Source organism: Saimiri boliviensis, chromosome 3 (assembly GCF_048565385.1).
Source record: "Saimiri boliviensis isolate mSaiBol1 chromosome 3, mSaiBol1.pri, whole genome shotgun sequence".
Classification (NCBI taxonomy): Eukaryota; Metazoa; Chordata; class Mammalia; order Primates; family Cebidae; genus Saimiri; species Saimiri boliviensis.
The window spans coordinates 168,838,585-168,864,820 of record NC_133451.1 but is presented as its reverse complement, the minus strand read 5'-3'; the positions used below and the strand labels follow the sequence as shown (position 1 = coordinate 168,864,820).

The 26,236-nt window shown below is 37.9% G+C and overlaps 1 protein-coding gene across 3 annotated transcripts in view; it reads left to right on the top strand.

Moving 5' to 3' along the window:
• SYNPO2 (synaptopodin 2) overlaps positions 1-24,959 on the top strand; it is a 167,081-nt gene extending 142,122 nt beyond the window's left edge. The window contains exon 5 of one of the 3 annotated variants that reach the window (XM_003929738.4): positions 20,950-24,959. In XM_003929738.4, the coding sequence (XP_003929787.2) occupies positions 20,950-21,483 (534 nt within the window). In that variant the 3' untranslated portion in view covers positions 21,484-24,959. Of the gene's footprint in view, positions 1-1,083; positions 16,582-20,949 lie in introns of those variants that run through there. The other 2 variants (XM_010340351.2, XM_039479094.2) reach the window with 2 other exon arrangements.
• Positions 24,960-26,236: the final 1,277 nt, after the last annotated feature.

The window sequence follows — 26,236 nt, the reverse complement described above, 5'->3', positions numbered from 1 at the left end:
ATCTCCCAAATAAATGCCCCCCTTTGCTGCATATCACTTCATCCAGTTATAAACTAGGGCTTATGCAAGTACCCACATTCTAAGGGTGAGTTATTGAAATCAGTTGCTATTTATGAGTCACCACTGGTCCAGTAGGCAGGGTATTTGAAGTTATGGTCATCAAAAAGAAATGATTGTTTTTTGAAAAGCTAAATGCTTAAAATACTTCTAGAGGGAAGTGGTAGGGCGTATGTTCATTCCCTCTTAAAATCAGGGTTGTTGAATTTGTTTTTAAACATTTTTATAAGTTCATGAGAAAAAATATATAAATTCTAAGAACCAACATTTTATTCCCAGAAACATGACCCTCGCTGGCCTTGGGTCCACATATCACTGGACTCTGGGGGACACAGAGATGCCTATGACACTTCAGTACTGCCGAGTTAGTCAACAATTATTCTGGGAAAAGCAGAATTGAGTTCTTCTCTAGATGTCCCACCAGGGTTGGCCAAGGGCCACAAAGCAGGCTAATAAATTCCCACAGGATCCAGACACCAGGCAAAATTGCTCTAAGAAGTCAGTCACTGTCATCCCTCTGTGGTTCTAAAACAAAAATGACAGGTCATCCTATGAGCGTCATGCCAGTGAAACCCTCTCTTCTGGAGAAGCCCTCGAATCAGAATTACCTTTTTTCTTGATGTTATCAGGTACAGCCAGTTTCTTACTTTTTTTAAACTGTATGTTTCTGTGGTATGTATATTTGTACACCAAACTACCTGGCATTTGGAAATCACAGCACTATTCAGAGGCAATTGAATAAAGAGAAATTTAATTTAAAATATCAAATCCTGTCAGACATTTCTCAGACGTCTGATTTTATCAGTTTGTCAGCCAATAAAGTGCATCCCAAGTGTACAGGAGAGAAAGCTAGACTTCTAAAGAGTCCTGGAGTTTAAGTATTTTTTTGTTATTGATATAGGTAATAATTTTTCTAATTTGTATTTTTTGGTTCCAAATGTAAAGCTCCTCATGTTTACCTCTGTTTTTGTCATTCTTGACATGTTTATTTAAATTATGTGTGCTCTGTGACTGGTGAAATGTAAATCTGTGTAAATCCGGGATCTCTAGTCAAGATATCATCACAAGGACCTACTTCCTAGCCTGTCTTTCCTTCTCTACCTGATAATGTTCATACTTAAAATAACAACATTCAAAGGTAACATGAAGAAATCCTGCTTTCACAGCTCCTACTTCTTGGGCTCCTTAATAACTAGTGATGGTTTGTTCATGAAAAATTTTAAAAATCAAAAGATTGCACTTGTCCTTGAGTTGAAAAAAAAAAGCACATTCTAAGAATAAACAGAAACATCTTCTTCTTGGAAGTAAATAACAAAAGCCATAGGTTTTGATTTGTCTTTTCTTCAGGATACATGGTAGAAGTCAGGGAATCGTTGATACTTTTATTTGTTGCAATAATCTGTTTCCAAGACCACACAACAACCCAGAATCAAGCATTTTGGTTCAAGTGAGGATGACATGGGTGGGGACAGAAGCTGTGGCAGTCATTCAAATAACGCCTTGGGCCCTGAGAAAAGGCAGGAGACAACATATTAAGTTTCTACTATACATAGAAAACATTTTACTTAAGTTTTGATAATAGCTAACATTAGCTGAACACAAACTTTGGGCCCTGAATTGTGCTGAGTATCTTTCATAGATTACTGCTTTTAATCAGCAGTCCTTGTGAGCTAATGATCACGCATCCATTTTATAGGTTACAGATGTGATTCTGAAGTGCAAAGAGGCCGAGTAACTTGCCAAAGATCATACAATTTTAAGTAATGGCCTCTGGATTCAGTCTGCAGCCTGGCTTCTTAACCAATTATACAGTAATTTCATATATTCTTCCAAATTACACTGAAAAGGAAGGTATTATTCTCATTTTACAGGTGAGGTATCTGAATCTGAGCAGCTAAACAACTTGTGCAACAATCACTAAGCTTATAAGCAGCGGATTAGGGTTAGACTTAGATATTCGTCTGGCATCCAAACCTGTGCTCTCCCTACACTACTGCATGGTTTCCACAGTCTCATCTGACCCCGAAATTTCCCTCACTGAGACTGCTTAATTATCAATTTCCCAAACTGATCCACCAAGAGCCTCATTGTCCATGCTTCATAGATGGTTTTGACCACATTCAGTGATATTAGGAAAGATTCCATTTCCCAAGATTGCTCAGAAAATTAAATGCTATAACACATGTTGAAAGTGAAAACCCATCTTTGAGAAAGAAGCATCTGTTCTATTAGTAAAAAAGATGAAATTGACAGCAATGTTATATGACTTCTCAAAATCCTTTCATTTTCTCATTTTGGAATTCATAGGTATTGTGCGTGGGCTGGGAATGGGGAAGAATGTGATTTTTAAAAATAGAGCATAATCAAAGTCTCTGCATAAAAGGAAGTGCTCCCTTTGGCTTTATGCCATTTCAACTAAATGTAAAATTCAGAGAACTGTCTTATTAAGTAGTGAATCAGCATCAGCACCCAGCATGGCTTGCTACTAAACCAACAATTACTTGAGGTATTTCAACAAGAATAATTCTAAACAGAATAATGCTGAGGGAGTCACAAGTTTTCAGTATTTCAAACTACACTTTAAAAAGTAGTTACTCCTGGAATCTTAGAGTGTTATGGTGCCAATCTCAGTCAGGATAGCAGTCAAGGGCATGAGGCAGCAAACCTTTCCCACCTCAAAGATTCCTTGGTGGAAGATTTCTCAACAGTTGTTTCCATCAAAGACTTCCCAGCAAGCACATTTTTAAACCTTACATTTTTTCCAGTGGCTTTTTTTTCCTTTTATATATCATTGTTATTTTGAAAACATCTCCTGAGGAACTAGCGTGATAGATTCTAAACATAGGTTTTGAACAATCCCATCACCAACATCAAAAAAAGAAGATGTGAGCTTCTAGGATAATTGTAAAAACTCCTTACATTTGCAGAACTTTATTGCTTTAATTTAAAATCATAGAGCCCTAATAAGGCAACAATGATAGGGACTTACCATATACTAGGTACCACTCTAAGCATAAGTCTTAACTTCTTTTTGTCACCACAAAATGAGGAAAGTATGATGTAGGTAATATTATCATCCCACTTTAAGATGAGGAAATTGAGATAAAGAAAAGTTAAGAAACTTGTGTAACATGGCAGAGCTAAGTCTCAGGATCCAGCAGTCACACTCCATGACTGTCCTCTAACCACAAGACTGTACCCATTCCCTTGATTGCAAGAAGATTCAGGTCACAGATAAAAGGAACTGCTCCTCAGAACTAATGAGTTTTACATGTTTCAGAGATAACTCCAAAGTTACACTAAACCTTCTAAATCAAAGTAAGAAGTATTGAAACATCTTAGAGTTTGGTAGCTCCAAACAGTAGACATTTTTAAACAGGGTACATGGGGAAAAGCTGTAGTTTTCATCTCTATCAGCCTATTTGCTTATTAAAACTCAGTAATGGCAAAGGGAAGCTCAACATTTTGCTGGTTTCCATTGAACAAACTCCCACAATGCTCTAGACCAAATATCTCAAACACCCACCGCTTCCAGACAGCTAGCACTGTATATTACCAGAGTTATGCTAATTTATACCTGGCAAACAAAGAAGAACAGAATAGTGATGAGAGAAACCTTCAAATTTTGGTAACAATAATGCAGAACGTAAAGTTCCTTCCAATTTTTAAATTAAAAAGAAGACATGCTTATTTTAAATTTAGGAAAAGCAAAAGTAAACACTTTTTAAAAATGAACTTCACATACGATTAGATGACATAAGGTGTGTAAACCTTGAGCCCACAAGAAGTACATTTGTAGTGGTCAAGAGTGTGGATTCTAGGGCCAAACTCCCTCTGAGTTCCAGGCCTGCCTCCTGCTTGTTGGGGGACTTTTGACAAAGGATTCAGTCGCCCTGTGGTTCAGTACCTCAGCTGTGAAATGGAGACAATAATAGGTGTATTTCACAAGTTGCTATGAAGATTAAGTGAAACAGTATGCATTATGTGTATAAAACAGTGCCTGGCACAGAGAAAGTATTCCACACATGCTAGCTATTCTTCTTCTAAGGGGCACTCAATACACAATAACTAGTATTTCAGAAACTTCCAATGAGGAAAATGCAATTCAACAAGTTATTTTGTGTTCTCTGTTAATATGAATCCCAGTTTGAGACCTACCACAACTAAAATAGAAAAAGTAGAAGGAGTGTCGCTATAAATGTCACATAGACACAAGGGATCCATTCCCAGGAGTCATTAATTGAGAGAGCTTTGTTTCTTCTCTTTTTCTTTCTTACTGAAGCTTGTATGTTACATTCCTCTGTATTCAGCCTGTTTGTCCATTTTTTCTTGCTTTGTGTTCATCCATTGTGCTAACATTGTTTTCGTGGGAGACAAAGATGAGACCAGATTCAGAAAGACTGGTTCAATATTTTTATAAAATAAACTTAACGTCAGCTTTGAGCCTCTGCTATAAAGATACTATGTTCAGTTCAAAGTACCAATATTACGTAATGGACTTAGCAATATGAAGAGAACTCTTCTGGAGAAATATTTGTAAACCGAACGTATTCTCTAAACAGAATAGTTGGTATCCTGAGTAAGGTCCTGGTAGCATAGCTGAGGCTTCAATAGGCCTATTACACTGAAAGTGGAGCAGTTGGCAACCCTATCCCTGAGACTACCCCACTTCAGACCTGCCACAGTTGGGCTGACCTAGGAGGGCACAGCTCACAGCTGTCCTTATCCCTCCTTTCCACACTGTCCTAGGACAAAGGGTCAGCAACCTGGCCTTTTTAGAGTAATTGATCCCTTGCCTGAGAAGCATGATCACTTTCCAAAAACAGAAAGACTGAAACCTCGGCCTGAACAGAGCAAACTCCCAGCTCAGGGCAAGTGATGAAAAACAATTCTAAGAAGCTGAGCCACTGATAGAGGGAGGAACTCAATATTCCAGCTGCCTTTCAAACCCAGGGAATTTTTGTGGGTTTTCTGGTACTTCTAGAATCCTTCTGAGTCAGAAGCAGAAGTCAGGACTCATCTTGAAGATAAAAAAAAATCAAAGCAAGCTGAGATTCTGGAAATTTTATCTGAATCCAGAATAGGTTGTGTGTCAAACACAATTAAATTGATTTAGTTTTGCTTTCCTTTTGTGTCATTTAATTACATCAAAAACAAAACAAAACTAGGTCTCTTTCTGCACTGAAAACTGTTAGTTCTTTTTTCTTTTAGCAAGGCCAAGACTGATAAAGAGATGTTCACAAAACCATTCTCTAGAGCTAAGAATCTCTAAGGAATTGGTTGAACTAATAGAAAGTACTAATTTAAGGTATCATTCCAGTCTTTCCATAATCAGGTCTTTGGCTTGGAGTTTTGTTCTTGTTTTTGTTTTTTAAATTCACACTCAGCATCTGTTGGTTGTGGTTGGACTACTTATTACTGTTTATTAAATGGTGCAGATCATAATTCTTCATGTAAGTCCAATATGGGCTAGATTTTGAATTATACATTATGAAATACCCACTGATATGTCATAACTCATTATGGGCAGTATTACTGAAATAAAGAGCAATGCTAAATATATTACTTAGAACTTTTAATTTTAATTTTATGTTAAATGAACTAATATGATTTCCTTTATATACAGCACTTTAGTATGAGCAAACTATTCCCTTCATAGTATTGTAACATATAGTTTTCCACCTTTTGTTCCTAGTGTAAAATTAAGATTTCCCCACCTCAGAGATGGTCCTACCTTAGAGATTCTGATTTACGAGGTGTGTGTGGGGCCTAGGAATTAGTTTTTCTAACATACAACCCAGGTGATTTTGATGCTAGTGGGCTGTGAACTACACTTTGAAAAACACTTTTCTAACATGCAAACCACTAAGTCAACTTTATTCTTTAAAATCCATAAATAGTTTTCCTGTTTATCCAGTCAGGGACAGCCAGGCTTGTAAACTGCACCTGCTTCCACAGTCTTAGTGCCCAGTCTAAAAGGAACAGGCGCTGAAGCACCCATCTTGCCGATTTTATTTCAAACGTCCAAGAGATGGCAGCAAACTCTCTTTCCCTCTCAGTGCTTCATAGGCAGCCGTTCTAAAGCTTGTTGCATTACAATTTGCTTTGAATATATTTTTTAAAAGACTAAAGGGTGCCTTGAGATGCGATTTTTATCTGACCCCCTGCCTTTATTCAAGAATGAGTATAAATGTTTCTAGGAATGGGGTAGAATGATACATTTTTATTACCTAGAAAAGAGATTGAATTTCCTTGGCTGTTTTTTCTTATCTCTGGGGAAAATGATCGTATGACTTCCCTTAACTGTAGGGCCCTAGACTGTTCTCTCCAAATCCAAAATGTTCTTACTAATAACTAGCTTAAACCTATCTGGCAGTAATCTAAACATTCTTATTTTGGGATCTAGGCTAAAGGATAATTTTGAAGCACTTCCAATGCTTATTAGCTTTTTAAAATGAAAATAAATATGATTATAAAATTTTCAAAGAAAAAGGAAGTTCATGCACTTTATGCATCATAGGAAAAAAGCCCAATATTTTTGTTTAACTTCAACATTAATCTTAACAAATAGAGTAATACGTCGACAAAATGCAGAATCAGTCAGAGGCTGCTTACATGTTAGAAGAGTGTACAGAACAAAGAAACAGGCAGGCCCACCTGGTGACAGCTTTGATCCTAACAAGCACACTGTTTTCAAAACTTTGACGTGGCGTCCGGGCGCGGTGGCTCACTTCTATAATCCCAGCACTTTGGGAGGCCGAGGGGGGTGGATCACGAGGTCAAGAGATGGACACCATCCTGGTCAACAAGGTGAAACCCCATCTCTACTAAAAATACAAAAACTAGCTGGGCATGGTGGCGCGTGCCTGTAATCCCAGCTACTCAGGAGGCTGAGGCAGGAGAATTGCCTGAACCCAGGAGGCGGAGGTTGCGGTGAGCCGAGATCGCGCCATTGCACTCCAGCCTGGGTAACAAGAGCGAAACTCCGTCTCAAAAAAAAAAGACAAAAAACTTTGATGCACTAAAGTTTATTTCTAAAACAAAAAGATAGTGACGTGTTTGGAAGTTCTGTGATGTAAAATATATGTTTGTACATTTACCAGTAGAAAAGCCTAACGGGAGAGCTGATATTCATGAAGGGAGGGGTAATGCTGGAGCCTGGGTCACAGCACAGGTTTGATGCCGGGTGGTCAGGTCGTCAATGAATGACTGATCTATTCATTGTATTTTAAGGGAACTTTCCTGCATTAAACTTTCTAATACTGAAATAGACAGGATTCAGAATGAAACTAAGAAAAATAACCGTTAACAGAGGAACGTGCACACCACACTACCAGAGAACATCTAATGATATCTAAGACACAGATCAAAACAGATTTGAGACCAATTTTTTTACTAATATCAATTGGGAATCTTTCTGCAAATATGTAAGCTCTAGACATGTCTTTTTCCATCCTTTCCCCAGTAGATTTTTTATTTTTTGTTTTTTTAATGGATAATTGCTTAAGAACTTCGATATGCATACGACTGAAGGATCTTTTTCTCTCTTGCTCTCAAATGTGCATTTATGAGGACCTAGCCATTTTACTATCTCCAGAGGCTACTTTTTATCTTAGGCTAACATTATATATTCGAAGTGGTTAAGAGGGCTGATTTGGTATTTTAGTTAACTCACAATGTTTTTGTAAATTCATAAATGCATCTGCATGAATCGATACTGAAAGTGAAAAAAATTATTTAGCAATTGTAATAGTCAATAAATACCTAACATCAAATCAAAATGAAGGCAAACTTTGGGATGGTAAGAAGTCAAGAAAATACTAAAGAATAAGATTATTTTAATAAATGTGTGGTCTACATGGCAAAACTTGCTGGAGTATTAATGAGCAATGTTGTCTCTAAACAATTAAACACTGCAGTTAAGAAAGCTATGCCAATAAAAACCAGTTGTAATAGCATCTAAAGCCATGGGCAAAATTCACTATTTGGTCTCTAATTTCAAACGTTTAATAAGTAGACACGCATTCCAATCACAAGGCATCCTTTTAACGATTAATGGCAGACTACAAATATATCTGGAATTAGTGTTTTCAATTGAGGTAAATCCCACTTATTCTGAAGAAATGTAGCTGGAATACTTCTGATAAAAGATGTTTCTTAATTTTCCCATTGGTATTTGAAAAGCACAGTATCGTGACCATCATTGAATACTGTGTAATCCATGTTTCTTCTGGTGGTCTTTATTCCAGCAAAACAATCATACATTTGAAAATCCCACCTAGTTTATGGCATCTCTGTGTCTCCAAAATGGAATAACATGCATAAAATTATTGTGTAATTTTAAACAACAAACAGGAAAGATATTAAATAAAACTTACCACTTGGGCGAGAGAGTTACTAAAGTGATGAGGGAATTGAACAATTTTTTTTTCACTCTGTGCTTAAGAAAATAAGTTGTTGATGCCTTTTCTGATGAAGAGCTGGATTTATGATTCCTGATTTTATTTTTATTTATTCATTTATTTTATTTTTGAGACAGAATCTCACTCTGTCACCCAGGCTGGAGTGCAGGGGTACTATCTCAGCTCACTGCAACTTCTGCCTCCCGGGTTCAAGTGATTATGAACCCCAATTTTAAACATCACTCTGGGGCCATGTTTTTGAAGAGAAAAACATAAATATGATAGGGAGTTAATCTTACATTTCTCAAAGAAGAGTTAAACAATTTCCCCATGGCCTAGGAAATTAATCCAAGGATCTATTTAATAAGCTTAGAAACATAGTGGACAGAAAACCAGTTACAAAGGCCAAGTCAGTCACTTTCCTCATCCTGTATTCTCCATATCCTTGTGAAATTATGTTGTCACACGTTGTATGGTTGCTGATGTGTCTTCATCCTCGCCATTAACTACCTTTGGGTTGTTAGATATTTTTAATGTAATTAGAAGTTGTGACAGAGGTTGCTTCCAAACAGATCAGTGGGAAGTTTTGAGAATGTTATTGTACAAAGGCCAAATCAAGGTTATTACATGGTATGCACACACTTCTTAAGAATACTTGTTTTTAAAGTCATAATTGATAAAATTTTTCTCTAAAAAAGCAAAAGGCATTTTAGTTGGGAAATAATTTTGTTTAAGGGCTGCTAGCTCTACTTCAAATAGCAGGCACATAATTATAATTGAATTTAATATTAAAAATGTTAGTTTTTTATGCTCCCGATGATGACTCTCATAATAAATTGCTTACCATATGCCAGGTACTGACATTTTTCTCTACAAAAACTTCCCACATCCTGGGTGCAGTAGCTCACCACAATTCCAGCAATTTGAGAGGTTGAAGTGAGAAGAAGTCTTGGTATGCAATGAGCTATGATAGCACCACTGCTCCCCAGCCTGGGTAATAGAGAAAGACCCTGTCTCAAAAAAACAAAAACCCCAAAGCTCCCACCAGGTCAAATGATCATTTATTTTAAACAAGGTCAACATCCTTTGTTTATTGTGAAAATTACGATTTTCTTTGTAGAAACTGATAAAATCTGAACCTTTCATTTATATTATTCAGTTTTTCTACTGTGGGAATCTAAATAAATGACGTTTACTATTTAAATCTTTAAAGGAAAAAGAAAACTTCAGAAAGTATTTTGAAATGTGTTTAACATTTTTTTTAATGTTTGAACCAATTAAACTAAAGTTTTATAAAAGTAAACTTAAGTAAGGATGTTTCCCCAAAATTATATAAAACTAAAACAGCAATCCCAGCTACTTAAATAGAACATAGTCTATATTGATACAAGTATTTTCACAGGCTCTAACTTGTAGAGTGACATACTTCTTTTTTGAGAATAAAGAAAGGTAAAAGGGTAACAATTCCTGGGCTAGTAGTTTTTTTTTTTTTTTCTGTTAACAGAGTTAATGCCTTAAAATATATTATTTAAATAAAATTTTATTACCGATAGCTTTACTTCTCCAACTTCCCTGTACAAGCACATACTGGCTGTGCAACCTAAAGTAAGTTACCTAATTTATGTGCCTCACTTTCCTTATTTGCAAAATGGAGACTATAAGGTTGCTGAGAGGATTAATTGAGGTAACAAACACTGTGTTTAGAACTGTGGTTGGTACAGAGTAAAAGTTTTATACATTTTAGTTACTATTTTCATTGTTTCAAAGATGAAAGAGACAACGAAAGTATATACACACATTCCTCCCTCATGTTGGTCTTCTTGACCTTAAACTGAGCATCGTTATTTTTATTCTTTTATAACAGAAGGTTAAAAAAAAAATCAAGAAGTGTATATTTTGGCCCACTCAGACCTAGCAGGGAGATGAGGTCAGTGGCAATGTTTCTGGCCAGCCCAGCTGCCTGTGTTCCGACGACAAGAGCGCAGCCGGGCTTGGCACAGCAGCCCCGGAGGCGTGCACTGCTAATGCCACTTCAAAGGCAAGTCTCCCTCCTATTTTTATCCCAGGTCACCAGCCTGCCTATGCAGTTGCCTCTTGAACAAAAGGTCCTGCCAGGTCTCTGACACCTTTAGGGCCACACAGTCTCTTCCCACAATAACAAAAATAATCTCCATTTGTTGGGCTACGTGGCATTCCATTTATAAACACAATCTTTACTCTGCCAGTAATCTTGAAACTGTAGTTGGCAGTATTACTCCCATCTTACAGCTAAGGAAAGTAAGGCTGGGAGAGGTTGAATCGCAGGGATAACAAAAGACAAGGGCAGAACTTTCAGGTCAGTGTGACATCCAAGTTTCCATTCTTTCCAATATTAGATGCTGGCCTCCATTGTCATTTACAAGCCTTACGCTTTCTCGCAAAGAGATTTCCTTTAAGCAGCAAGTAAAACTTTTTATTTAGAAGTCTATTGTTTTGGAAGAGAAAATCTAATCTAGAAGTTAATCTAAGATGACTAGTCAGTAGCAGAACTAAGATGATAGGCTACAAGATCCTATCTTTTATTTTGATGTCAGAGTATGTCCATTGCATTCATGGAACTATTTATTTTACTTTATATTTTTGAGATAAAGTTTCATTCCTGTTGCCCAGGCTGGAGTGCAATGGCACGATCTCAGCTCACTGCAACCTCTGCCTCCTGGGTTCCAGCAGTTCTCCCGGATTCAGCCTCCCAAGTATCTGGGATTACAGGCATGCACCACTACACCTGACTAATTTTGTATTTTTATCAGAGATGAGGTTTCACCATGTTGGCCAGGCTGGTCACAAACTCCTTACCTCAGGTGATCCACCCACTCAGCCTCCCAAAGTGCTGGGATTACAGGCATGAGCCACTGAGCCAGGCCCATGAAACTATTTAAATGACATGTGATTACCTGGCCACTTTTCTATTCAAAAATATGGTTTATTAGTTCTGATTCTCTGCTTTTTTCTTGGCAGGCACAGTAATACCAGGAAATTCCACTGAAAGAAATAGAAACTCTCATTTTCTAGGTAAGAGAGTCCTACAACAGAATTTCCAAAAATTCCACTTAGTGGAAGTAAACTTAAAATCCACTTTAAGAAGGCAGTAAGACTATTTTATTGAGACTAGAACAAAATAACCTTAAAAGTGTTTTTGTCCTCTAACTTCAAGCTTGATTATATTTAAATCGCCTTAAGGGAGTATTTGTTTTATATTTAAAGACCTTTAGGTAAAGGGATTCTATATCTCTATGCAAAAATTTTTTCCAGTGTTGAACTGTTTCTAGTGTCAAGAAAATTGTCATTGAAGCCTCATTAGAGCTGGGAGTGACTCTAAGAGATTAGTTATTGGAGGCTGCCATTTCCTCACACTTACTTGCAGTCTCATGATAAATGGTAAATCAACTTTCAGCTGGCTCTTCTTCAACCCTGACTAATTCCAATCTCCTTTATCTTTTTCTTTTTAGGTCTTATTTATTGCATCTTGCAAAGTATTTCAGGTTCTCTTTAGGGTTCAAGCTTAATTTTCTAAGACTTTTCTCGATTGTGAAATCAAAGCAGTTTTAAACTCTTAAACTTCCCCTGACTTGAATGCAAATTATTTATTTGGATGTTAAAAATCTTCCACCTGTTTAGAAAAATTGAGTTGTTCATAAATATTGGCTAATACTGTCTGTTTTGTTGAACATGACCCGGGGTGTATATTGGTTTGCATATATCGGAGGTGGTGGGGATAATTCTGTTTGTGCCCCTTGTTACGTGTAAGTGATGTGTGAGAGGGGCTACATCTTGTGAACTGACCTAACATTCTGGTGAAGAACCAAACTTTCAGTTTATGACAGTCTGATGTAGAAATTATCACTCATTTATTCAACAAGTATTTACTAAGTACCTACTTTTCTGGTGCCAAATACTTTCCTAGGGATGCCTTAAGAAAACAAAAAACTTTACCCTTAGACGAACCTTAATTTCTAGTGGAGGGAGAAAAATAAACAAAATGATTAAGTAGAACATTTATTATATTAGATTAGTGTAGGTCTAAGGGAAGGATTAAAGCAGGGGAGCAAAGCAGGGAATTGCCAAGCTGAGTGATCATACAATATTGGAGTAAGGCCTGAAGAAAACAAGATAAGAGTCATGCTGGTACTTGGAGTATTGTGTTCCAGACAGAGGATTGGCATGTACAAAGATCCTGAGGCATGAGTGTACCTGGTGTGTTCAAGGAATAGGAAAGAGGCCAGTGTGGCTGGAGCAAAGAAAGAGGAAGAGAAGGTGAAGGAGATGAGGTCAGATAATGCAAGAAGCCAGTTGGCAGATTTCGAGGGGTCTTGTAGGTGAATGAAAGGATTTGGTTTTTTTCTTTCTTGAAATGAAAAGTCATGTGAGGGTTTTAATGTCAGTGGACTGAGTGACATACTCTGACTTGAGTTTTAACTGGATAGTTTTGGCTGGCATGTTAAGAATAAACTAAAGGAAGCAAAAATGAAACGAGGGAAATCAAATAGGGGATAGTAGCAATAATCCAAATGAGAGTTTTTGGTGGCTTAGTCCAGGATGCTACCAGTGGAGGCTGATAAGACTTGGTCGGATGGGGGATGTATTTTGAAGTCAGTGCTGACAGATAAGATGTGGAGTGTGAGACGGACAGCAGTCAACACTGATTCCCAAAATCTTAATCTGAGCAAATGGAAAAACGGGGAATACCGTGTGCCTCCTAAATGGTTTCCTCTATTTGTGCACCCCTTCTAGGAGCTCTGCTTTTCAGAAACTCTAATCAATGATTAAAAAGGCAAAAGAAATGCCTTTTATTCTTCTTTGCTTTTCCTGGACCTCTTGGAATCTGTGTGTGATAAAGTATTTGTGATGAGTATTTACCGATCTTGTGTTTAAGAGAGAAAAGAGCCAAAGGATTTGAAATCATATTTGTCAGTCTAAGCTCTTTTCCCTACAGTGCACGTGTAAGCAGTATTTCAGCCAAGATAAATTTTCACTTTCAGAGTTTATGGTATACAATAGTTTAAACTTCAAAACATACATCACATTCATCTTCTTTGGCTTCTAGGACTGTTTGAATTGCTTTAAAATTCACTCCTTTTGTCCTACGTAAACCTCAGATGACACTTTCTTTTTCCATGTCAAGTGCTCCCTGCCAGTTACTAGACAGTTTAACAAGGAAGCTAACTAAGCTGTTTTATTAACAAGATGTGCGGATAAACCAACATGTAATTGACATGAAAAGACGGCTTATGTTAAGCTGAGAAAGGACCTCAGCTCCTCTGAGCTTTTCTTCTGCAGGCAGAGCCCCCAGGTACCTCACTTTCACGTAGCAGAAGTGCATTTAAATGTGATGCGTTGTATTCCCTATTCCCTGGTCACCTGCCTATTCCTGTGACAAATGCCAAAATGCCAGTATTCATTAAGCCAAATTTAATCAAAACTTAATGACCTTTTCCAAAATTTCTAAGATCTAGCTCCATTTAGATTGCACGGTTTTGAATCTTTTTTTTTGAAAAAGATATTCTCTCAAAACAAGATCGTTGCAAGTCTAGTCCAATTAGATTTAGGAACTCTGGTATGAGACTGCCTGCCTGGGTTCAGTTTTCCACCCCAATACTTATTAGCTTTCTACCCTTGGAGAAATTACTTACCTTCTTCAAGTCTCATTGTCCTCTGGAAAATAAGAATAATAGTAATGCCTTTGCTTCATGGGGTTGTGATGATTACATGAAACACTCCACATAATGCAATTGGCCCCCACTTCCTGGTACACAGTAAGCAATCTATTAATGTTGGCTATTTTTAAAGGCAGAGGTAGCAAAATGCCTCCTTTGTGTTAAGTCCTTTTGTGGGACTATGTAACACCAGATGACTCATGAGTTCAGTGGGAATCCTGCATGCATTATATTAGGCCAGCTGTTTAGCTGTGTGCTTAGTGTGTGCTCGCATGGGTTGAACAATTAAAGACGGAATGCTCTAAATGCACACAGACTGAGTGTTCCACATGTAGTTTTAAATATACTGTCTGCCAGATGACACAGTTCCTCGATCATTTTGAATATCATCTTCACTCATCACGTGGCCTTGTGTTTATGTACACACATCTACTTAAGAAAACCAAGATATTTCACCCACATTAGCCTTGCCCAACAAACTGGAGGAAGAAGGATGTGGAGAACTTGAGGGAATGAATGGCATAGGTATTATTTCTCCTTAGTTTGAAAAATAACAGATAACAACAGGATCATGAAGATATTCAAGGACTGAAGAAACTGGGGATGTATGAAGGAATGGCTGCTTAGAAGCAGAAGTAGATGCAATCTATTTTAGCAGCACCACTGAGGTAAAGGCATGGGAAGCAATGTGATTCAATGTAAGAAAGGAGTTCCCAAAATCTAGAACCTAAGGACTGAGCAAGGTGCTCTGGAAACAAGTAAGCCCTCTTCTCTAGAGCAAGGCTTGAGTGAGGCATAAGGTTTCAACTTTATTTGGAGTTGTTAGAGAAACATCTAAGAATTGATTTGTGGGGAAAAAAATTCCATTTTTAGCTTATATTTTACTTTAAAAAGAAAAATAAGACAGAGAGTTTTGTGCTGTACTGAAAATGAGATGACAGGATATTAAAGTTTTACCCAAGGCCCCCAGATAGAAGAGATGGTGCACACTGAAGAGTCTGGATTCAAATACAGGCTTTACAAAGAAAACAGTAGCAAATGAAATTCATGCTTCTTGAACCCTTCAGTCATGTCCAAGTGATTAAAAGGAGGTGGATTATGGCAAGGAGAGAGGATTTCATGAGAAGGAATTCTAGAGCGCTGAAGATGTGTGTGCTTTGGATTAGGTGGTGTGTAAGGGGTTTCACCTACTCACCTCAAGTTGTGTATGAGAAGAGCTTCAAAGTGTCTTCTCACAGAACTTCATGGGAGATACTTGCGTGAGGATGGGTAGGAAGTCAGAATGAGGTCTGATTCCCACTCAGGAAATCTGGAGGGCGAAGGACAGGATGACAGATTGTTTTGGTAAAAACTGGGAAATTTTCTCCTGTATCCCCACAGGCAAATGATGTGAGTGTTCCTCATGGACCAGGCCAGGAGCAAGGGAGAGCTGGATGGAGTCAACCTGGGGCCTCTCTGAGGGGGCAGATGAATCCTGGTACAAACTGTAGGTAGACAGCTTCCTAAGGGAGCACAGGATGAGTCCAAAGTCACCCCCTAGAACAGAGAAGAATTAGCATAAATCAAGGACTGGAGGCAAGATGTCCCCAGTGATGGGAATCTTTCAATATCCCATAAAAATGTCCCTCTCTGGGCCTGTCTGGCCCCAAGAGTAAAAGGCCAGAATATGATGTTGCCAAATCAAGTAAAAACTTACGCCAGGCGCGGTGGCTCAAGCCTGTAATCCCAGCACTTTGGGAGGCTGAGGCGGGTGGATCACGAGGTCAAGAGATCGAGACCATCCTGGTCAACATAGTGAAACCCCGTCTCTACTAAAAATACAAAAAATTAGCTGGGCGTGGTGGCGCGTGCCTGTAATCCCAGCTACTCAGGAGGCTGAGGCAGGAGAATTGCTTGAACCCAGGAGGCGGAGGTTGCGGTGAGCCGAGATCGCGCCATTGCACTCCAGCCTGGGTAACAAGAGCGAAACTCCGTCTCAAAACAAAAACAAAACAAAAACAAAAAACAAAAAACAAAAACAACAAAAAACTTCCTTCTGCTCTTTCTTTTCTACTCTTTTTTTTCTTCCAACCCCAGGGGGGCAGAAGGCAGAGTTAGTGACCTGAGAGAGGAAGCAGGGTGAAGAAGGCAACCAGACTCCTTCCCTGAGGAAGGCAACCTTTCTGAAACAGGCCCCAGCTAGGGAAGGAGAAGAGATTTAACTTTAAAATCTCTTTTTTATTTCAGGGCATCGAATCATCTATTTCAAAATAAAACTGGTTTGGGTAACTTAAGGTAACCATTGAACTATTCGTTAAAGTATGCAAAATGTCCCAGGATCTGCTAAGTTTTCTTGCAGTGGCAATGGAAAAAAAATTTTTTTTAATATTATTAAAAAGCTTAAAAGGTAGTGGAAGACAGAAAAAAAAAAAAAAAAAAAAAAAGAAGAAGCAATCTGATTCCACATCATGGGTAAAGCTAATTTAGCTTCTTGGTTACAGTTAAAGGCTCTTACATTAAAAAAAAAATAAATTCCCTTGATAATGATACAACCTATGGTGGAATGACAACTCAGTACATGCCATGCTAGGATTCTAGTCTCAGACCTTCAAATTCCAAAACAAAAGGCACACTTCTGTTACTTTCGGGTTTCTTTAGTCATTTCTGGCTCAGGGTATATCGCATGGCTTCATTCAACCAGCCAAGCAGAGAAAAGCAGGAGCCTTGGAAACGAGATGGAGGGAAGGAAACAGCACCAAAGAACACTATGAAAATTGCTTTGGGAAAATCCATTAAAATTAGAAGTATGGATGCTGGTAACAGTTAGAGGCCCGCAGTATTTTGGGCACAAGCAGAAACAATATTGTACCTACGGAATGATTTATTTCTATCCCAGTTGGATCGCTAGCCTAAAAGAGTTTATTATTTTATCCTCTATGACTAGTAGTTGAAAGAGTGTGAAGGTCTGTTTGTCAGTCTGGGGAAATGTAGAAGAGCAATGGTTATTTTGCTCATTGAGCTGATCATTCTTTCCTCACGACTGTTGTTACGTTTCTCATATGTGTGTTTGATGTGAGCTTTTTGCTTTCAGCTTCAATCCGAGTTTTTTTTTTTTTTTTTTTTTTTTTTTAGATGGAGTCTCACTCTGTTGCCCAGACTGGAGTGCAGTGGCACAATCTCAGCTCAGTGCAACCTCCGCCTCTCAGGTTCAAGGGATTCTCCTGCCTCAGCCTCCCAAGTAGCTGAGACTATAGGCATAGGCCACCATGCCCAACTAATTTGTTTTATTTTTAGTAGATGTGGGGTTCACCGTGTTAGCCAGGATGGTCTCAAATCTTCTGACCTCATGATCTGCCTGCCTCAGCCTCCCCAAGTGCTGGGATCACAGGCATGAGCCACTGCGTCCAGCCACAGTCCTAGTTTTAATTTCTCTTCAGAAAGCCGTGATTTACTCTTTCTATAGCATACCTCAGTGTTTTCGTTTTCTCTTTGCACATTCATCTCTTTTTTAATAGGATATCACTCAATAACGTTTTGGACTTTCTAAATTGTGTCGTTTCAATTCTTCTGAATATTTTCAAACTCAGTGTGTGAGAGGAACATCAAAAAGTAATTCCTGTCTTTCATGCAGTGTTTTGGATGCCTTATCACTGCAATGTATGCTTTCACATAGTACTTAATACTCCCAAGTATATTGATAATTACTTCTTTTTCCAGTTATTAGCCAGTGAATTAAACACGTGCATAGATGTTCAGAGGCCTCACCTAGATTTCTGCAAAGTCTCAGCTCCCTTTATTACCAGCCCTTCAGCCTTCTATTTAAATACCTAAATAACCGGCCAAAACAGTCCCTCAAGATGCTACATTTAATTGATGCAGGATTTTTTGCAGCCTCTTTGCCAGACCCGCAACAGGGGTGCCCTGTTTACTCAGCCCACTGTGCTCAACCCCTTGCAGGAGGAAGCACATGAGTGAGTGTGTGGGATCCGGCTGGCCACTCTGAGCATCAGCAGGAGCAAACTTCATGTGGGCCCACGGCGGCACCCAGGTGAGGTGCCTGTGACCCCAAAGCCCAGAGGGAGTGTTACATCTGCTGTCTATGGATGGTGGTTTGTTAGCGGCTCAGTTGGCCACTCGCCTCATTTTGTGGAGTGGCTGCCCTCCACCAGGGAGGCCAAAAGGCCAGTGTGATGGCCTTTTTGGGTACCTGCACTCACTGGATCCCGAGCTCTTGTCCAGTGTCCAAGAATGAGATTGCACAGACAATTGAAGGGCAATGTATTTTATTAAGCTATGAAAATGGCTCTCAGTGGAGAGGGGAGCTGAAGAGCAAAGAGGATGGGCAGGTTGTCTTCCCCTGAAGTCAGGCCATCTCTTCTGTAGTCTGGCCGTCTCCTCCAAGGTGCATCTCTCTCCCTCTACCAACTGAGTCTGGGGTCTTTATAGGCACAGGATATGGGTGGGGCAGTCCATAGATAGTTTTGGAAAAAACAATATTCTATTGGCAAAAAGACACTATTCAGAAAGAACCACTCAGAAGAGAATGGGCAAACAGGAATAGAAGTTCTCGCTTTGGACCGTGGGTTTCAAGCTATTTTGGCTTGAAGGTGGGGTTTCACCAGGGACACACCCCTGTCTGTCTAGAATTTCTCTGCCTCTTGCCTCTATCATAATCAAAGACCACAATAAGTAAAATCATGGGACTCTGAAAACTCTACCAGAGACTCTGTAGACCAGTGTTGTTTTAACTCTTCCATAGAAAGGACACAAGTGAGATGTAGACACATGCCACAGAAGACAGCTACATTTCTCATTACGCTGAGTCTTACCACTTCTCACAGTTTAGAAGACTCTCTCTTTTTTTCTATCAGGATAGTTAGAGTCTCTTCTCTATCTTCTCTAAACTGATCTTCTTTATTATTATTTATTTATTTGAGACAGAGTCTTGCTCTGTCACCCAGGCTGGAGTGCAGTGGCGTGACCTCAGCTCACTGTGACCTCTGCTTCTTGGGTTCAAGTGATTCTCATGCCTCAGCCTCCTGAATAGCTAGGATTACAGGCGTGTGCCATCACATCTGGCTAATTGTTTTGTATTTTTAGTAGAGACAGGGTTTCACCATGTTGGCCAGGCTGATCTTGAATTCCTGACCTCAAGTGATCCATCTGCCTCAGCCTCCCAAAGTGCTGGGACTACAGGCGTGAGCCACTGTATCAGCCCAAACTGGTTTTCTATAATTGACTTAATTCAGCCACTGTGGGGCTAAAACTAGTACTGGATTGTGCACTTATTGAGGGCAAGGACTTTATCATCTTTACATCTTCAGCTTATAGAAGAGTACCTGGAAACATTAGGTGTACAATATGTTAACTTGTATTAAATGAGTTTATGAAATCAACACATAAATAATGTGAAATAAAAACTAAGGCCTTAAAGGTGACTAAAAGCCAGGATTCCCCAGACCTCACCCAAATGTATAGTAAAGAGAATTATAAGTGGTTGTGAATTAAGACAAGATTAGTGAAAGAAAGTTTTTGCTAAGGTTCAACCATTGTAAGTAAAATTCAAATGATTAAAAAGAGAGAATCAAGATTCATTATATTGACCCCCTTGTTTTTAAGACAGAAACCAAGAATGAACAAGCTACCTTCTTTTTGTGCCTAATGGAAAAAAAAAAACAAAAAGAAAACACATGAATCTGAGATATTTTGCCCAAATTCAGGTTTTGTTATTCATTCCAAAGTTAAGAACTTAAGAGAAACGGTGTTGAAATTGTTCATGAAATTAGAGCACATTTTTAACCGCGGTAATGTTTTTTGTTAGAAAACAGGATGTTTTGATACTTTCAAAATTGATATTCCTGTCCTCTAGGTGTCCCAGGCTGCAGTGAGCCATGATCACGCCCTGCACTCCAGCCCAGGTAGCAGAGTGAGGCGCCAACTCTAAATATTAATAAAAATTAATAATATCGCCTTGTGATTAGTCAAGCAGAATATTAAGTATACGCAGAGGAATGTTGCAGGGATACAAACTCTCAAAGAAATAGGAATCTAATACATGTGAAAGGAAATGCAAATGAAACAAGAAGCAGGCATAATTCCCTCAGAGACAAAGGCAGTACACTCCACTTAGAAAATAAAGGTCCATGTGATCTTCGCCATATAAATAGATTTTGAAAGGAAAAGGACCAGCCATTTAATCATACCAATAATGTTAACTACATCTAAGGAGCTCTTGTTTGTTTTTGCTATATTTATTCACTAGACCAAAATTAGGTAAGAGGTTAAGAGTCACTTGGGAAGAGTAAAAAACTCAGTAATTTGAGGTTATCAATAGGTTTTGTTTATTTTGTACCAGGAAAACAGAATAGGAATGAGGGTGGGATGTGAATGCACATATGCCTGTGTGGAGGGCAGAGAGAAGGAAAAGTGGTTCCCAGTGATGATGGAACCCCTGCCCTGCCCCTGGTGGTTATGCCTAAGAAAGATGACAGCAGATGGGGCTATGGGTTCACAGACGGAGAGCAACTAGGAAGGCCAAGTGCAAATGGTGGGGTCAAGTGGCAGCCCACCATTTGTATTTTGCCCACTTCTGCAAAGGTGGGGACAAGCAGCCTGTCCTGGCTTTAAGACTAAGCATTCTGGGTTTTATTTTTCTTTTTTCTTTCTTTCTTTCTTTCTTTCTTTCTTTCTTTTTTCTTTTTTTTTTCTTTTTTTTTTTTTTGCAGTACTTGCTTGGTAATGGTGGCAGGAATACTTTAGACTAACACTCAGAACAAACTAAAATGAATAAAATATATTGATATTTTCATTGTTTCTAGGAGAGTGGACACTCCCTTTCTCTTCCTGGAAGATCAGTCCCACCCACCATTTCTACATCTCCTTGGGTATACCAGCCAACTTATAGTTACTCTAGCAAGCCAACTGATGGACTAGAGAAAGCAAACAAGAGACCAACTCCTTGGGAAGCAGCGGCAAAGTCTCCTCTCGGTCTAGTGGATGATGCTTTCAGACCCAGAAACATCCAGGAATCCATTGTGGCAAATGTGGTCTCAGCAGCTCGGAGGAAGGTGCTTCCAGGGCCTCCAGAGGACTGGAATGAGAGACTGTCCTATGTTCCTCAAACCCACAAGGCCTATATGGGCTCATGTGGAAGGCAAGAGTATAATGTCACAGCCAATAATAATATGTCCACCAATTCCCAATATGGTTCACGGTTTCCATATGCATACTATAGGCAGGCCTCAAGAAATGATTCCGAGATCATGTCCATAGAAACCAGGTCTGATTACTCTCTTCCAGTAGCTGATTACAACTACAACCCACACCCAAGGGGATGGAGACGCCAAACATGAAAGTTAGAAGAATGGATCATGTGCCAACTATGTTTTTCTAAAAAATGCTCCTTTGTAGGTATTTTAAACTTTTCTAATAGATTTAGATTAACTTTTGGCCTTGGCTTGTTTTCATAAGTCATTTATCTAAGTTTGTGTGTCTAGGCACATAGGTGAGTGTGAATCACTTCCTTGTCAGCTGATGCATAGAGAACTACTTTAAAGAAAATTTCACAATCTGCATTGATGTGCTGCCACTTATATGTAATTCATCATTTTAATTCCATTTATAGGTAGTCTATGCAACTAAACTCTACTCAAATAAAATAAAACTAAGTATTTCTTCCTTGAACCTTAGTCCAGGAAGAAATGAATGGAATATGGAGTGCTAATTATCATTACCTATAACAGCAAGGAATATAACATTGCAGAAATTTATCTTAGTGGCATGCCTGTGAGCAATTATTTTATAAAAATATTTTCCTTGGTATTATTTATCTACAACTTTTTAAAAAAATCTAATAAATTTCAGATTTAAAAAATAATTAAAATATGGAGTTCTCGGAAATAAATAAACATATGAGAATAAGATTATTATACATTTTGGAAGGACTTTTGGGAAATGCCATGATGTGTGGAGAATAGAAAGATTTAGGTATGTGATTTGTCTCTAATCTATTTTAAGCCAGAAGCCTATGACAGGAATAGACTTTGGGTTCAGGTGTCCCCATTTGTCAAATGAGACAATTGGATTAGCTAACCTTTTTTTATATTATTATTATTTTTTTTTGAGACAGAGTTTCACTCTGTTGCCCAAGCTGAAGTGCAATGGCGTGATCTCAGCTCACTGCAACATCTCCCTGCGGGGTTCAAGTGATTCTCCTGCCTCAGCCTCCTGAGTAGCTGGGATTACAGACATGTGTCATCATGCCCAGATAATTTGCTATTATTATTATTATTTTTTTTTTTTTAGTAAAGACGGGGTTTCTCCATGTTGGTCAGGCTGGTCTTAAACTCCCGGACCTCAGGTGATTCATCTGCCTCTGCATCCCAAAGTGCTGGGATTACAGGCATGAGCCACTGTGCCCAGCCATGGATTATTGAATCTTTTAGATCCTTAACAACTCTGATATTCTGAGATTCTCTCATTTGTAGAATGCCCTCTGATGCATTGTTTATTTTCGTTGCTCATGATATAAATATCAGATTACGTTTAGGAGTGGATTAGATAATTAGTGTCACTACATGTAACAATAAAGGTCCCAAAAGGAATTGTTAGGTGGCAGGCTTTGTGTTACGTGTTACATGGAGTGAGTGTTGATGTGAAGATTTAAAACTATCAATGGATTTAAGGAAGTGGTACATAAATATGTCTGTAATCATGCAATTGTAGATCATGATCATTTAGTCAGTTATAGAAAACATGCCACAGAAGGTTATGTAACAAGTGGTACTTCTTTAGGAAGTTGTCATTAGAATGTCCAGAGGAAGTTAAGCAGCTGTTTCATCGATCCCATGACCCATGCCTTGTTAGCATGCCCATCAAACAATCAGATCAAACATGTGCTCCTTATTGCCATATCCACAAAGTGTTAAATACAAAAAAATTCATTACCTGCAAAGTGGAAAATAGAAAAAAATTCATTACCCACAAAATGGTAAATACTAAAAAAAAAATCAATGTATTTGACATCCTAAGCAGGTATCTAGAATATTTTTAAGTAAAAAACCATCTGGAGTATTCAAAATTTTCTTAGCTTTTTAAAGGTGATAATTTTGCTTTGTGTTACTTTTCAGGTCCTGAATGTATCATTATGATGGTTCTTATAATCATGGTATATTTCACAGAATAAAAGGTAATGCCAGGGTGCAAGCGATCAAGACCTTATCGTGAAAGAAAGAAAAGAAAAAAGAAATCACAGTAGGTTCTATTAGCAATGATAGACCAGATCGTTAAGAGATGGAGAAAAGAAAAAAATAAATACTTCCTATGGTTATATTCTAAAATTGTCAATGTATAAAACATAATTATTGACTCCCAAGAGTTTCTATAGAATCCTAAAATATAATGCCTGATGTATAGATTGGTCAGCAAGTTCTCAGAAATCCCCTGCATAACAGCCTCACTTGGTTCAAATAGTGGTTGAATCATTTTAGATTTGAAGTGAATATCTTGTTAATATCTTAAAACTAAGATAGGAAAGACTTAGCAGAAAATACTTTGCTTGCCAGGGTCCTGTTCCACTTCATTGCTTTCTTTTATTTGTGCTAGGAGTTATTTCCCTCAGTTGACATAGATTGCATTATTCACTAAAATTTTCAGCAGACTCAAAATAGAGAAGTGATATTTTAAACTTGCTTATTAGTATAAAACAGACTTCTCTCTCTTTGCAGGTACTAGATCAATATTATCTGTATTAAGCTATCTGAACTTATTCTAGACATTAAGAAAAAGGAAAAAGTAAGAAAATGGCAGGAAAGTTGCACATTTCTCACTCACAAGGAAAAGAACATTCTATATTTGCAGCAGAGATCAGTGGTTTGAAAAGTCACACTTTGCAGATGTGAATTCTGAAAAGCTAAAGCGCCATTGTCAAATCATCCTAAAGTGTACTGTATTATTCTTGTATACTTGAAAATGAATAAAGTTAGATTGCTCACATTGAAGCTAATGGTTGAGACAGGACACTTGCCACAGTGAAGTTTGATTCCTATGGGCGAGAAGATGTAGACTACCACTGTTCTCACAAAAGTAAAATGAGTTAGTACTATCTTCTGAATAACAGCATGTGTAGAGAAGAGCCGTTGCTTTGAAAGTGCATACCACATTTGTTACAAAACATTTGTTTATTAGGAGAACACACATAGGTAGAAAGAGTTTGAGTTTTACTGTGAATTAAAAAGCCTTCCCTAAAAGTAGAGTGTGCCAGTCACGGAGACACTAATTTGGCACTTTTCCTCCTTCTTGAGATTAAATGTTATACCAATGCATGTGTTTGAAGTATCCATTATTAAGATGATTTAAAATTTGTCTTGTATTTTGAGTTTTATAGATGTATGGATTCTTGTTCATTTATCTCTGAATATGTCTCTTATATTTTGGCACCATTATATACATTGGAAAAGGCCAACTTATTAGGGCTCAAATATATATATGCATTAGTGACTTGAAATTTTGGATAAAAAGTTATATCAAATAGACTCAGTTATTACAATTAGAGAGAAATTGCAGAAATGTTTGTTTGTTTTTTTTAAGAGAAAGTAGATTTTCACATTTGATTTCTATTCAAAGTACTAATATCTACATGGCCCACATTTTTCTGTTTGAAAAAATTGTGCTGTCCTATTAAATAGATTGACATTTCCACTTCTGTTTATTACAAAAGACTGTATTTGAAAGATGCATACTGAAAATTGGGATTATGTTAGTAATAAATGTAACTTGAAAAATCAAGTTTAGAAGCCTTTTCATTTTTGTCTTATAAAAAATTGTTCTGAATTACTCTACCACAAAGAAGATTTATTCTTATCTACTACATATTTTTAAATTTTATTTTCTGTGATAGCTTCTAGACACATCAAAATAACTTCATGCTAAATGGGGCAACATTTTAACCATAACATTTAAAAACTTTAAAAAAATTCCAAAAAATACAATTTATTTCACATGTAAGTTAAGAAGTTTAGGATCCAAACATACTTTAATACTATTTTTAACTAATTCTTTCCTTCACAGTGTATTGAAAATCGGTCTTAAGCACAAACGTAATAATTAATTTCAGAAGTAAGTTAGTAAATTTAGGATCCAAACATATTTATTCTTAACTAATTTTTTCCTTCATAGTATACTGAAAATCAGTCTTAAGCACAAGCATAGCCAATGGTAATATGACTTGACAACATGTTAGTTGAATGCCTGTAACTACTCTGGTCTCTGTCTTTAATCTGCTGTGTTTGTCTATCCAGTTCTTGCAATTATTCTTCCTCTTTCGACTGGCCCAAGACTGACCTTTGTTAAACTGAAGTCTTCATTACAATAAGGTATATTTAAGAAAATTTTTTTAAAAATGACTTTGGCTCTTTCTACACAACATTAAAACTATCAGCTGAAATGTGAGCTCCCTGGTCAATTGGTATTATGCAGCACACCTTTCAAACACTTTCTTTCCCGGTAATTTCTAAATAAAATGGCATTCTGACTTTTAAAAAATAGTTTTTAAAGACTAGCACTTGAAAACATACTTTAAGAATGAAGCTGGGTTCATGGCTCACACTGTAATTCCAGGACTTTGGGAGGCCAAGGTGGGTAGATCATTTGAGGTCAGGAATTCGAGACCAGCCTGACAAACATGGTAAAACTCTCTCTCTATTAAAAATACAAAAATTAGCCAGGCATGGTGGCATGCATCTGTAATCCCAGCTATTCAGGAGGCTGAGGCGCAAGAATCACTTGAACCCCGGAGGTGAAGATTTCAGTGAATGGAGATTGCACCACTGTCCTCCAGCCTGGGGTGGATAGAGTAAGACTCTGTCTCAAAAACAAAACAAAACAAAACAAAACAAAACAAAAAAAAACGAATGAAGAGTGTGTTAAAGATTTAAATGACTTAAGAGTACTAGACTGTCTTAAGATGCTAATGCTGCATAAGGAGGCTGTTTTTTTCTAAAGAATTCCTAGTGCTTGGTAAACTATCAATTTCAAAACATAACTGAGAGGTAGGTGGTGTCATTTTTACACAGAGCCAACAGGCAGCCTGAGGCAAGGAAAGCTCTA